At 45.5% G+C, this 14,739-nt stretch overlaps 1 protein-coding gene across 3 annotated transcripts in view; it reads right to left on the reverse strand.

The window, feature by feature from the left end:
* Positions 1-1,079: 1,079 nt before the first annotated feature.
* SNX9 (sorting nexin 9) overlaps positions 1,080-14,739 on the reverse strand; it is a 106,948-nt gene continuing 93,288 nt past the window's right edge. For 2 of the 3 annotated variants that reach the window (XM_078054518.1, XM_078054517.1), the window contains exons 13-18: positions 13,954-14,031; positions 9,633-9,709; positions 8,286-8,375; positions 6,384-6,498; positions 4,549-4,640; positions 1,080-2,780 (exon numbers count right to left, since the gene is read on the reverse strand). In XM_078054518.1, coding sequence (XP_077910644.1) covers positions 2,733-2,780; positions 4,549-4,640; positions 6,384-6,498; positions 8,286-8,375; positions 9,633-9,709; positions 13,954-14,031 — 500 coding nt within the window. In that variant the 3' untranslated portion in view covers positions 1,080-2,732. The remainder of the gene's footprint in view (positions 2,781-4,548; positions 4,641-6,383; positions 6,499-8,285; positions 8,376-9,632; positions 9,710-13,953; positions 14,032-14,739) is intronic. The other variant, XM_078054519.1, reaches the window with a different exon arrangement.

The raw sequence follows: 14,739 nt of genomic DNA on the forward strand, positions 1-14,739 counted from the left end.
ATCAGCTGACGGAGGAAGAGAAGACTCAGGCCTGGGTTACAGGTGGTTCTGCACGGATGTAGACGCCACCCGAAAGCAGACAGGTGCAGCACCACAACCCCTCCCCGGGACATGCCTGAAGGACACGGTCGAGGGACATCCTCCCCGTGGGCAGAACGTCGAGCAGTGCGCCCGGCCGCTCACGTTGCTCGGAAGGAGAAATGGCCTCCTGGGCGGATATCTATCCATTCCTGGGCTGTGGCCATGCTCTGGCTGATGGATGGTCAGATACCTGAAAGGAACAGGACTGGACAACTGGTGAGAAAGAAATTTGGGGGACAGGAATGTGGACAGACCTGTCCTCAAAAAAGTGAAGATCTCGGTGTCCCAAAAATGCCCACCAGAGGTGACCTCCGCAGAAGAGGATTTTAATAATCAAGTGGATAGGATGGCCCGTTCTGTGGACACCGGTCAGCCTCTTTCCCCAGCCGCCCCTGTCATGTCCCAGTGGGCTCACGAACAAAGTGCCACGGCAGCAGGGATGGAGGTTATGCGTGGGCTCAGCAGCGGGCACTTCGCTCACCAAGGCTGACCCGGCCCCAGCCACTGCTGAGGGCCCAATAAAAGGATTTTAACTGTCATGTTTTCTCATTTTGTTTGAATACCTGTGTGCATGTGTGTAAAAGCAAATATCTGATTTCTTTCCCCTCTTATTCTCTTATCTTGTAACATGAGATTTTTACACCACAGAATTAAGTTACAGGATATGGAGAAGAGCAAACATCACTTAAGGTGCGCGTGCACACGCATGCACACGCACCCGGTTGTTTCTCTATGGATCCCTAACACACTTGGCATCAGCACCAGTATCTGTTTCTTACAGCTCTCTGGTGATTAGGACATGCTTCCAGGATCAGTGACTCTGACTTAAGGAATTAAATTATTAATTCATTATCAGGAAAACTAGGTTTGGGGGAGAAATTCATTACCTGGACTATTTTTAGGAGCTGGAGGCAAGAAGCAATTATCCAAAAAAAAAGAAAGAAAGAAAGAAAAGGAAGAAAGGAAGAAAGAAAATAAATCACACAAACACTAAAAAGTGTTTTGAAAAAGTGCTTTCAGAATTTACTGTACAGGTTTTTTAACAATTTATTTATATGTTGGCTTCTACATGCTCTTACATTTGTTTAAACATTTATACATATTCTTTACAATTTGTACATATATTAAATGGCTATATCATAAACATTGCTCTATGAGATTTTATAAAAGAAAAATCAAGTAGGGAAAATTACTTATAAAACATTAACAAAACCCGTGATATTAAAGAACAAGAAATTCTCATATTCATGTTCATTTGATTTCCTCTTCTACTTATTTTTTGGTTTCATTTTATTTGTGCTGGCCCAAACTTTCCATTTTCTATACTATAATCACTAGGTCAGGAAAATGAAAGCAGTGGGGATAATGTCGTAAGGCAACTGTGGAGGACGGACACGCTCGTCTGCAGGAGGAAGATTGTGTCTGTGAGTGTTCAGATTTAAAGCTGACAGTCTGCGAAGATTAGGTTTTGCTTTATGCCGTTAACTGGAGTCCTAGTGATCACAAAAATCCCATCTGAAGTTTCGGATGCAGTCAGGAAGAACATCACTCTGTACTTCTTACACACAGAAGCTCCCGGGATTACTGGGCATTATCCAGGTTGTCACCCTTATCAGTCCCTAAACTTTTCCATCTGGGGGGACGGAGAGGTCTACTAAGCTGTGCTTTTCATCTTTTCAGGTAACACCCCCAGCCTGCTTGTCTACCATCCAAATCAAGCGGCAAATGACGGCCCTCACAAACATGTCTCATTACCTCTGACTGAAGAGCTGAAGACTCCAATTCGGGGTGAAGCTCTGGGGGAGCACTCCTTCCTGAGCACAGGACTCAGCGCAGCGGCGCCATCCCTGGGAGCAGAGTCGGAACATTGTACAAATACCCCCAATGTTTTCAACATACTCCGTCTGGCAAGAACCATGCCTTAACCAGGCTTGGGAAGGAAGCCCTCCTCGTGGAAGGGGACACTCAGCAACGTTCCTGAGGGAAGCAGGGGCAGTGAATGGGATCCTCAGTTTTTGCCAAGCCGCGTGCTCTGATGGCACACGTGAGCACCCCCCCGCCCCGAGCCACCGTGACGGCGCCAGAATTCCCAGGAGCCCCTCTTTGCTTCCTCCCTCCTGGAAACAGAAGCACGGGAGTCGTAAATATGTCACTGAAAGGCATGTAGATTTTCCTAAATAGACAGGAATCCCACCGGACTGAAAAGAGTTATAAAAATATACAAACATATGTATTTTTTATTCTGGTATATTTCATATTTTTAAGAAAGCAATTAGTAATTATCCGACATTGGGTAAGACCCAGAAGATCATGGACGACGTAAAAATTACAATTTTATGTAAAATATCAGTGGGGGAAACCCCTAATTTTCCATTCAAAATTCTGATAACTTTAAGTACTTTCCAAAAATAGAGACAATTTCCATTGTTTTAAATAATGGAGGTGGAAACGAACCAAAGACGACTATCCCTACGTAACCGATGCATTTAGGTTGGTTAATAAAACAGACGCAGTTTTTTGCAACTCTATTTCTTTTTGGTTTTCGTTCTTTCGTTCCTTTTTGTTTTTGATGAAGGGGGAAAAAAAATAAGATTGCATTGCCCAAAGTCAGAAAGAAGCACTTCGGAGTTCTCTTCGTGTTCCGGTGTGTTCTACATAACCGGGAAGCGGCCGAGGGCCTGCCTCAGCTTTTCTGCAATCTGGTGAAGAAACAAGACAATCTTGAGCTACCAGTCCCACTAGGACCCACGGCATGCTACTGCTGCCATCTCTTACGAGTCAGACATTGCAAGCATTTCAGACTTTAGCCGCGCTGAGCTTCTAGTCTCCTCCAGCACCAAACAGCCAGGGAGCCCTCCCCAAACCCCAGATGGTGCTGCCACAGGCGGCGCCCCCAGCCGGCAGGAAGCCCCCTTTCTTTCTGGCACGGCCGGTGCCTCTCTCAGCAGCAGCATTTCCAGAGCAGGAGTCAGGTGGGGTGGGGGTCGTGCTTGCCTAGGCCCCCTGTGTTCTCGGACACCCGTGCACTCCCGAGCCCCCGCTGCCGAGCACACCGCCCGGATCCCACCCGCTGCGGGTCCGCCGTGTGTAGACCAGACCGTCCGCGCCTCCATGATAAAGCCAGTGCGGGACCGCAGCTGGGGCTATGTGCCCAGGCCTGCCCTGAGGACACAGATGTCACAGCCATTCTTGGAGCCAAGTAACTGGAGTAAGTCCTTAGTATATAATAGGTACTCAATTCATGTTTGCTGCATGAACAAGTATGGGAATTTTAGTATTTAAGGGTTACTTTCTCATAAAACTGTTACTTCCAACAAGGACAGTGATTAAAATGCATGGCTCTCTATTTTGAGTCACAATGTCATTGATAATTAAACCTCACTTAAGCTTGAGATTATCTATCAAATCAACATGATCGGAGTTTCAGAAGTTGCCCTTCAACGCTCTTCTCACGTCGAATAAATGCAATCTCGATTCTAATACATGAGACGCAACCGCACAGCGGCAGCGGTTACTACACAGAGAGCCCAGGGACCGCACACTGTGAGGGATAAAAATGCTTAAGGGAATTCCTTCTGGAAACTCAGGCCAAAACCAACTGCTTCCAACACACAATTCACACTATGCAGCAAGCACACTGATCACAACTCCCTTTCAAGAATTTGCTGTTGGAGACTGACATTTTCCGCACTGTTTTGCTGAAAGAGGACACGAGCACAGACAGGAGTGTGGGGCTGGCCTACGATCATTCTGAACACACACGAGAGAATACCATGGCAACAGTGGAACACTGAGTAAAAACATGGCGGCCAGCACATGGTCAATGATACAGTTACGGAACCTGCCTTCAGATGTCGAAGTTTCCACTTACACGCTAGATCTTTGTTTTCTGGACACTCTGGTAAACAACCAAATTACTATGCAGACTACAAAAGTTTACATTTTTGTGACTGTCTCCTAAATGTCACAAACCTAAATATTTAAGGTTTCTCTCTCTCTCTCTCTCGTTTTCTGCAGCTCCTTTGGTGCACAATGAAAGCTCATTCATGAAGCCTGCCCGCGGTGCCAGGCTCCATCCCCAGCTGAGAGCTTGCAGGGCCAGGGGCCTTCTGTCCTTCACTGTCCCGGGCACAGAGAGGCTGTGGGGGTGGGGAACCTCCCAGTAAGGACTTCTAGGGGCCTCACAACCAGCGTCAGGACCCCTTCTTGCATAAGAGAAACCTTTTTTAACCCAGTATGATTCAAAAAGGAAAAGGCAGATATAATTAAAAGGGATTTAAAAAACCCCTGCTCAATAATTAACCTCTTTTGGTTTATTACATAGGATTAAAAAACACAAGCAGATTAACTTTACACGGTCAAAGTTATGTTACCAGGAATCCTCCTGTGTGTGTGTGTGTGTGTGTGTGAATGTGTGCGCACGCATGCACGTGCTTGCATGCAAAGGGCCTGGGGAGGCTGACTTACTGTTTCGTAGAATTGCACCTGTTGCTCCAGGTACAGGCGGATGACGCTGTTGTAGTCATAGATCCGGTTACTATGGAAGTGATTCATTTCGGCTACAACCAAAACCAAGATATCAATCAGCCCCCAAACTTCCACAGACAGCGCCAGCTTGCTCTGCTCGGTTTCACCTGGTTGGCTTCAGGGCAGGGCCAGTTCCTGACAAATCACTTTATAAAGAAACTAGAAAACTCATCTGAAAATAATCTGAGGGCAAACAATACTCTCCAGCAGAGGGATGACTTGTTGACTTGCAGATGAGATACTGTGAACCCAACACAATCACCCACGTGTGGACTTTGTTCTCCCACAACACATGGAGCAGGAGGCCAACGTGGTGGTCACTCTCCGCGGACGTCATCTGTGATGCAGGACCCAGCGAGGCACCCGGTGGGCCCTGGCCTGTTCCCTCTTGGGTTGCGTTTCTTCGGGTGCCCTTGAAAGGCTGTATGGGTGGGTGCGACGCAGGGGGACCCTCTTCTGTATGGAGCTTCGCTGCTGAGCATCAGGGCTCCCAGAACCCAACCTCTTACCAGGTGAGAGGATCTGGACACCTGTTCTTCAACTCTGCTGAATATATCTATTCACAGAGGACTCCCTTACTGAATTTGTCTCTCGGGACTCGCCCCTAACCCCCCTATCACCAACTCAAGAGAGGCCCCATCACATCGCCACCTGCCTCTTCCCTTGTTCTGAGCACCTGGAAAGCCAGCTGCTGGCATATATTCCTACGAAAAGGGCACTGTTCTGAGTTTTCTATTATCTCAAGTTGTATGAAGCTTCTCATTTATCTGTTTGGAAAACTTCAAAGCCAAATCCCCGATGTCAAACCCTTCAGAAATATCTTCACTCAGGTTTTCCCATTTCTGCCCCTACTTGTCTTAGTTCTGGAAACCTTGGTCCCTTTGTCCCACTCATTCCCTAGTCCTGAGGGCTGTTCCTTGGAAAAGTCTGCAAACATGCTTCCTTCTCTTCCCCGAGCACCACGTCTTCTTCAGGCCCAGAACTCTCAGACCACAGAGGCAGTGGTCTTCTGCGTGGGCCTTCTGACGTCTGCCCCCCAACCTCTCCCACCCTCTCCCTGAGTGGTGTACCCCCGACCCCCACCATCAAACCTTTTACTGGCTTCTTAATGCCCACAGCAAGTCTAGGCTCTTCTGCCCGGCTCTCAAGGCCCCCCACCATCACCAACACTCATTCCCCAACAGCCTGTAAGTCGATCTTATTCCTGAAGGCCAATGAGAAATCCTGTCCCATTATTTTGTGTGGTTTTGTTCAAACTAGAACATCCTTCCCCTTTCTCCTTTGCCCATGCCTGTTCCGTCTGTCCACTGAAACAGGAAAAATCCGTTCACTGCTCCTGTGTGCTGGAAAGCACTCAAATATATAAAAACCATTTACTATCTTCTTTTTACTAACACTCAAATTTTGCCCAAAAATATGTCCAAGCTCCCTTTACATTTTACAGTCCCGGGGATAGAGGTTACAAACTGCTGGAAGCTGAACTTTGGGATCTAACGCAGCATCATGATCGGAGCTAATATTAAGGGTTATAAAAGGATCTTCACTGCCTCTGAGAAATAATAAAGACGCACGGGTTTAATCAGGCTGTCATTCATGGCTCGATCAGGGAAAGGGGTTCATTTCCATTAACACTGGGATCCTGCAAACGACAGGCTTGGGAGGGGACCTGAAATCAGCTCTTATTTGCTTAGTTTCTCTCCAGCCAGGAAAACAGCACCTCCGCTGGGGAGAGGGACCATCTTCGCTAGCGGCGCACGAACCTTGCTCGGTCTTACCTTGCAATGCGTAAGACATGGTGCCAACTCGCTTCACCATGTTCTGTTTGTCCTGGGGGGTGATTTTACTAGTTGCGACCAGTTTATCACTTTCTTTCACTTTCTCTATTGCTCCCTGTGAAATACACATGCAACAGTGTTAATAAAACAATGCTCAGAAGATTAGTCATTCGTTTATCGTATAACAATGCCCACATCTTCTACAACTGACCAGCTACTGAACAAAAAAATGTTCCCACAAAGAAAGAACATAGGAAAGCACCTAAATATAACTTCCTGCAAGTCACTTGGAAGCAAAAGGGTTGCTATTCTTGAAAAACAGAACTAAGCTAAAATGGACAGTTTTATGCTACAATAGGATGAAAAGCAAACAGCACTCTATTTCCGTAATATCTGAGCCCGTGCCAGGACGAGAGGAGCGCAGGGGACGGACACAGGCATCGGGGGTTTAGAAGGTTGATGAGGGACAGCCTCGTGCCTGCGCCCGGCTCTCTGTCTCTGTTCGGGGGCCCGCTGGCCGCGGGTGCTGGAGCGCGCTGACCGGCAGCTTTACTTTGGTTTCCGGGAGGAGCGCTGCGTCAATTTCAAATCGATACTCAGACAGAAGTAGGGATACGGCTGCCAAACGCTTCCCCCTCCAGAATCATCACAGTGCTCAGCAGAGCAGTCTGCGAAGAAAAACTTGACACTCGTGCATAAATCAGGCTCCATGCCCAAACTCCACTGCTGGCATAGATCCCTACGACAAGCTAACTCTTCTGAGTTGGCTTTTTTAACTGAGATTTTAATTTTTGTTATATTTATGTTATTTCCCCCCAGTTCTGTGGAGATATAATTGACATACAGCACTGCATGAGTTTAAGGCGTACAACATAATCATCTGATGTCTGTATATATCGCAGAATGATGACCACTGCAACTGTTGCTGACATCCATCACCTCACGTAGTTACAAGTTGGTTTGTTTTCTTCCTTTGTGATGAGAATTTCTAAGACCTACTCCCCCAGCAATCACTATCTCAGAGAGACCACTGCACTCCCAGGATCACCGCGGCATTACCCACAACAGCCACGATGTGGAAACACCTAAGTGTCCATCGATGTTCTGAGTCTGACATTAAATTATCTGAAGTTGCACAAGGCTTCCCTTCCTGACACCCGGATTATTAAGCTGAATGCTAAAACGGCCACACGCCAGGGCTGTTAGGGTCGCAGACCCAGCCTCTGTAGAGATTCTCCTAATAAATCCAAGTGCATCACAGTATCCCAGAATATGACAGTTGATAAAATGCCCCTATTCTGAAATAATACGTAGAGTTTGAAACAGAGAAAAAGGAACCAGAATTGAAATGTGAGGACACCCCAAAACATTTCAAAATTCAGTTTAAAAATACCTTTATGGTGGGAATTATATAGTTTCCTTATTAGTACAAAAATATAAAATCGATGTTGACCATTTAAATTTTCATTAGGAAACCCTTCGTCAGGCCCATGGGGACAGAATATCTTACTTCATCTCGACGGGGAAGGGTCTTTGAGGACTTGCCAGCAGCTTACAGGGGACCCACTAGTAAGGGCAAGCAGTATTCCTAATCTTGTCTTGAATTTCAAACAGCATGATTATGTTGTTTGATACCTGACCCAAGTATAGGCATAAAGGAATATTTTTTTCACATTTTTGTTCCCTCAAAGTAATCTTTTTATAGACTCGAAGAAACTAGAACTACCCATAGTCTAAACGTGTTATGGGACCTCACTATTTAAACAGCCCAAGCAGCTCCGGCCGGTTTCAGAAAGCTCCCCGACTCAGGGCCGTACTGAGCGGCAGGGCCCGCTCAGTGGCCATGCGTCACGGCCCTGGCTCACCCGTGTCATCTTGTCTGCACTTCTGTGATCAAGTTACCTTGTGGGCGCCGATAATATCAGGGAAGCAGCCAAGGAAACCTTTATATTCATGATTACATTCCATGAGGAAATGGAGATCTTTCTTTGGCTACAACGAGACACAGGTTGGTTATTACTGGCAGAGAAATCCAGAAAAGGGTCGTACTGGAGGACTGTATGAGCCAAGCCTCAGGTACGAGCTACTGTATGTCAAGGGCTAAACATTCAGCCTAGTTTTCCTGAAAGAAAACAACCCCCAAGACTATTACATTCTCAATCGTAGATTGGAGAGAAAATGATAAAACATTAGATCATTTTTAGGCTGGTTGGTAAAATTAGTTTTTACAAGCAAATAAGATGTAATCATTTAATGTCTAAGTTTTAGCAGAGAATATAAATTATTATTAAAAATCTGGTAGTCCTCACCCAACATAAAAAAAAACAAACAAACCTGGTAGTCCTCTTAAGTGGCAACCTAATATTTTTCAATTTTTCTGAATTATAATTTTTTTTTAAAGATTTTATTTATTTATTTGACAGAGAGAGACACAGTGAGAGAGGGAACACAAGCAGGGGGAGTGGGAGGGGGAGAAGCAGGCTTCCTGTGGAGCAGGGAGCCCGATGTGGGGCTCGAACCCAGGACCCTGGGATCACGACCCGAGCTGAAGGCAGCCGCTTAATGACTGAGCCACCCAGGCGCCCCTGAATTACAATTTTTAATAGCTATGTTATGCACAGTTCTAAAAACTAATCTTTTCCTATAAGTAGTGGTAGTCAGCGGCCAACATGAAGGTGTGTGCACATGTGTGCACGTATTTCAAGAAGTCATCTGAGAAACTTTTAATGTAGGGATTTGAAACAACATTGATGCCTACTCCCCTTAAGGGAATTTATTATCTGTTTTCTGTAAAAAGAACTGGAATCGGACCACTGAAGGCCCCAATAAAAGCCACATGGCTGGAACAGAGACCTGCCCCTTGCCTGGGCCCACGCGGGTGCCTTCTCCGTAGTGGCTGCTGAATGCTGAGAGCCTGCCATTTACCAGCCGAGTAAAGCAGGCCTCAGGCAGGCCAAGAGTCCAAATGGTGGAGTGAATGGTGCTCTTGCCCTAACATTCCAACCCCCTGATGACGGAGGATGGATCTGAGCCACCGACACTGGAAGGTACTCATTTAGATTTCTCGGTGATAAATGTATCCATCACTTTGGCTTACCCGAGGAAACACTATTACCATACACAATGAACAAAGATAGAAAAGAAGAGGAGATCTATTTGCAAAGTTTGTTTTAAAATTGGTTAAAGAAACACGTGGGTCCAACAGCATACAATCTGCACCAGGACTGGGACCGGCGGCCATGGGGGTACCTGTTCTGCTACGAGACCGGCAATTTCTTCGTAAGTCTTTCCTGCTTCCGTTATTGCAGCATTGAGATCGGTTTCGCCTGGAAATCAGTACAGCTACATCAGGGCTCGTGAGTATTTTCTCTTTGTTTATTTTACTTAAAAATTTTATTATGGCAAACACTACGCTTTTCAAAACTAGAGGACAGTGTAATGAGTCCCCATCTACCCATCACCTCGCTTCCCAACGAACAGCTCATGGCCAGTCTTTCTGCACCTGCACCGTCCACCCCCTACCTCCCCCTTTCGCTGGCCACATTACAATGCACCCATAAATTCTACGTCAGAGATAAGCACTCTTTAAAAAGCAAGGACAATACCAACATCACACTGGAGAAATGAGAATTGCTCCTGATAGAATTATCTGGTCAGTGGGCAGCTCCCTGGTATCTGGAATCGAGCTGGCTGCTTTCAGGACTCAGAGAAAGCCCACATGGCAGAGAGCTGAAGTGTTTCTTCACTCATTAGGTTCTTTCTCCTCCCTCCCTCTTTTCTCGCAAATTTCTCTTTGGGCCGTTGAAGAAACCAGGTATTTGCCTTGGTACCTGCAGCCTGGGTTTTGCTGACTGTGTCTGTGGTGATAACACAGTCCTCTGTTCCCTGTACCGTCTAGATCTTTCATTTTAGGAACGGTTTGCAAAGTGTTGCTCTTCTACTCCTATCACTCCTTCTTGATCTGAAGCACTTCTATAAAGAGGAACTCTCCTTTATCGACTACCTGGTTACCTTGAGGTATTGGAAGAGAAAAAGCACATTAAATGCTTCTTTCTCTTTACCATTTTCAGAATGAGTTGATCCTCTAACCATTCCCCAAAGGTAACAGATTAACTTTTTAAAAAAGTATCATTGCAAGTCTGGATTTACACATACTTGATAAGCTTCATTGCAGAGAAAGTATTATTTTCACTAATGCTCTTTCTATTTACTGGCCAGTGGAAGGCTTTTCAAATCAGCATCTGGGTTCTGCTAGGAGCCTCTGGTTCATCTGGGAGGAACAGTGTTGAGAAATCCCCCTGTGGGGGGCGCCAGAGGTGCTTCTCGTGACTGGATTGGGTATTTCTAGGCCTTTTCAATGAACACAGCAAGGAAAAATATATTTTTTTTAAAAGAGGAAAACCATAATGAGCTCATATGGATATTTCCAATTCAAATTTAGGACTTCAGGATTTTTCATAATGTATTTTAAAACTTTTGATTTTTGTTTAGCTCTTTCATTTAAAAAACTGAGTTCCTAAAAACAGTAACATAATTACGTATTTGCTTTACCCTACAATATGTAAAATAGTTTTAGAAGTTTTAGAATAACAACACCAATATTTTATTGCTAACTATATGATTACCGAAAACAAAAGATTTTTGAAGTCTTTTTGACTTTAAGGAATCTGCTACTAGGGATGTAGAATCATTGATACGTTTTACGGTCATGTGAAATAATTCTTCTCTACGTGGTTATGCCTTCAACCTGATGTATCAAGTGATTTATTTTGCTTTTGCTTTTTAGGGATTTTTTTTTTTTTTTTACATTTTAAATTTGTTTTCTAATAATAAATGTAGAATAAATATACATGTAAAACATTCCCATGGTTCCCAAAGTAAAATCTGTAAAACTAGATAAAACCGGAGGTCTAGCTTCTACACCCATTCCTCTTCTCTGCTCCAGATAACCATCTAAATATTTTTATCCATTATTTTTCCTGATAATCCATAAGAAGTGCTTCATGGATCTGCACAAAGGCCGTGTGAATAGTCTCTGTGTTGTTCTAGTATCGGTTTCTGTACTCAGAGAGGGAGCATGGAAGGTTATATTTAACATAATCCGAAATATTCTTAGGAACCGGAATCCTCTGAATTATGCAAGATCAAAGAGTGCAGCACTGCCCCACGTCACCAGCACATCTGAGCAAAGGAAGACATGATAAGACACAGTACTCAACTCTGCTGACCCTCATTTGCCTTGAAACGTGAAAAGCTAGTCTGTGGGCACTTGAGAAGTTCTTTGAAAACAAGATCTCTAGGAAGTTGAATGATACTCCCCGTAAAGCACATTACACTGAGTACTTTTAATACTTGACAAAGTGCCGTCTGCAATGTGAATACTTGATAACACACGGACTGATAGCTCTGAGCAGGGAAAACAGTAAGGAAGCCAAGCCAAGTGAGGCATGGCTGGGAGGGATCACGCGGGTGGGCGCTGCAGAGAAGGCACAGCATCTTCAGGGTCCTCTCCTACTCCACCTCCCCTCCAGGATGTCCTCATCCTGCCAGGGCCTCCCCCACAGCCCCCCCACAGCCCTCTCTATCCTGCCTTTTTCCCAGGTTGCTCCAGGCTGAAGTTACACAGATAGAAAACTCCGGAGAGAAGCTGATCATTTGGAAGGTATGCAGATTCTACTGAAATTTACAGAACGAGAAATATATGGAAAGACTTATGTACAGTATAAAGCTACAAAGGACATCTTTAGGACCCATTTCCCAGATTACCAACTGTCTTCTCCTCCCCCCTTTTCAAGACTTTTGGTTCAACTATCTGTGCCCTCTATTAATATCACATTTAGTGAAGGGTGAGTGATTTGTCTCTCCTGGCACTGACCCGGAGAACAAGGGAATTGCTGTTTACAAATTCTGTGATCTAGCTCTGAATGGTTTTTAAGTTTTCTGACTTCAAGGAATGGAAGTCAAGTCTGGGTCCATGCTACTGGAAGGATCATTGTTAGGCTTACAATCTCACCTTGGAGCGGTTCCATTTCCAGTTAGCATGGGGACAACTGCCAAGACCCTTGCTCTCAGTGTAATAATACCAAATAAACTAAACCATCATATTTCTCCGTAAAGTCACGGAAGCACTGTGGGAATGAAGAAACCCAAAGGAACTCAATTCAGAAAGGGCTGAGCCTCGCACCCTAGGCAAGCTGTCGGGTCTGGAGGCTGGGGGAGAGCAGAGGAAAAGGGCGCCTTCCACAGCAGAGGGACTTGGCTGGGACGGGAGGCTCTGCTCTGCTTTTACCAGATGCATGGGGGCTGGTATGAGGGACCAGAACCTGGGGGAGCCCCAAATGCAGAGCCAGTTCTCCCACAGGGGTTTTGTGCACTAAGGGGTGATGGCGGGAAGCGGGGGCAGGGCTGGAGGACAGAGAGCTCTTGGGGGGAGGCTTAAGGAAGGCGAGATTCAGGTGAACTCTGACATGGGACACTGATCGGGGTCCAGCATCTTCAGAACACAAGCTCTCCACCCGTCAAGATACTAGAAAAGCACAAAGATGAGAGTGCTCTTGGAGTCCTGCCGGCACCTAAGCAATGGGGGTGGCCCTACACTTGCCTCCTCCGTCAACCCCCTGTGGCACCCTGGCCAGGAGGCTGATCGTTCCAGGCCTATGTTCCTCATCTCGAACATGAGGGGGCCAGATGAACTAATCCTCAGGGCTCCCATCCAATCTAAAAGTTGGGATTATAAGACACAATTCAGCCAGGGCAAAAAGAAATATTCATATGTGGGAGCCCCAAATCTTCCATTCTGGTGGGAGACTCATTTCTTGTTCCTAAAAACGCTCAGACACTGACCTCCACAGACTATCTTCCCTGAGTATCAGAATAAACACCATGGCCAAAGTACCAATTCTGCCATTTCTGTAAGTGATTGGACACATGTAAATTTAGTAAGTGCCGCTCACCTGACAAATGCTTTTACTTGCTACCTGCTCCACTGAGCAAACTAAGCAAAAGTAAACCAAAATAGAAAGGAGAACAGCTAGCTTGTTCTCACAAGTGCTGCCAATGTAAAAGTACAATGAATCCGAGACAGCACAGGTAAGATGCACAGTATGGTATGTAAGACACACCATACACAGCTGAGAATAACTCTAGGTCACGCAGAGACCTAAGGCAACGAGAATTTGTTACTTAGTCAAAATGTTCCCTCCAAACGGCCTTGACAAATTCCGGCCTTTGTAACAGGAAGACCTGACTTCTGAGGTTGGCAGAGACATGAAAGCAAGGGCAGAGGGTGACTTATCATAGCTGCCTGTTCCAGGGTAACACAAGAGCTGTCTCTGAGCGCAAAGAAAGGCTAAGAAGCTAGCAAGAAACTCAGAGTACAACCACGCTCCACTTTTCTCAAAAGTAGTTAAGGTGAGGGTACAGAAGTGCTGAGTGGGGCAGCCTAGCCGGCTGAAGTGTCGGTGACAAAGGTCCCTAGCTGCAGAGTTTCTGTGTGCTTGCAAGAGCCCGAGGGGGTGGCTGGTCCGCACAAGACACTAAGGGCCCGAAGGATAAATAAATACAGCCGTACCTTGATAACCACTGGAACTAAACACTGTTGCTAAACTCTGCAAGGCCTTTCCTATCTTCTGATATTCCTTGGGTAACGCTGAAAGAGAAAGAAGAAGACATTGTTAACTAGTCCTCTGAGCAAACGGGAATGGGATTTGACTATTTCCTGAAAGTGATTACTTTTGTCATAAAAGAAATTTCTGGAAGTGACTCAAAAGAGTCTATATTCTTTAATAAAATCACTGGCTTTTTTAAATTAATGATTTTTTTCAAAGAAATTTTTTATTAACTGATTGTTCAGTTCGTGGCCGGATGCTCTCATTCCGAACTACCACCCTGGCCCCACATCCTCACTCACGGCATTAAGTTGAAGCGCCTGGGAGCTCATCTGGAAGAGGGTTTCTAGTTGACCAAGCACTTGCACCGAGTCCTAGGTGATCACCAGGACAACCCCTCTACCGCGTGCAGACACACCATCCCCGTTCCGCGGGTTAGGAAAATAAGGCTCAGCTAAGTAAACTGACTTGCCCAGGGTCGCATGGCTAATAAATGGTGGATGTGGTACTTGTGATTCCAAACGCCTTGCTTTCCCCACTGTTAGGTATGCATCAGTGATTATTTGCAAAACTGAAGGCAACAAGGTGTGGAGAAAAATATGGCAGAAGGACTCAACAGGACCAGGGAGGAGGGATCTGAGCTTTCTCAACTGTATAAAATGATTAACGAAATGATCTCTGCAGGCCCTTCTAGCTTTCAAAGAACATACAGATTTCAATGCTTTACTATTATTATGGTCTCATAAGAG

The sequence above is a fragment of the Halichoerus grypus genome, chromosome 9 (assembly GCF_964656455.1).
Source record: "Halichoerus grypus chromosome 9, mHalGry1.hap1.1, whole genome shotgun sequence".
Lineage (NCBI taxonomy): Eukaryota > Metazoa > Chordata > Mammalia > Carnivora > Phocidae > Halichoerus > Halichoerus grypus.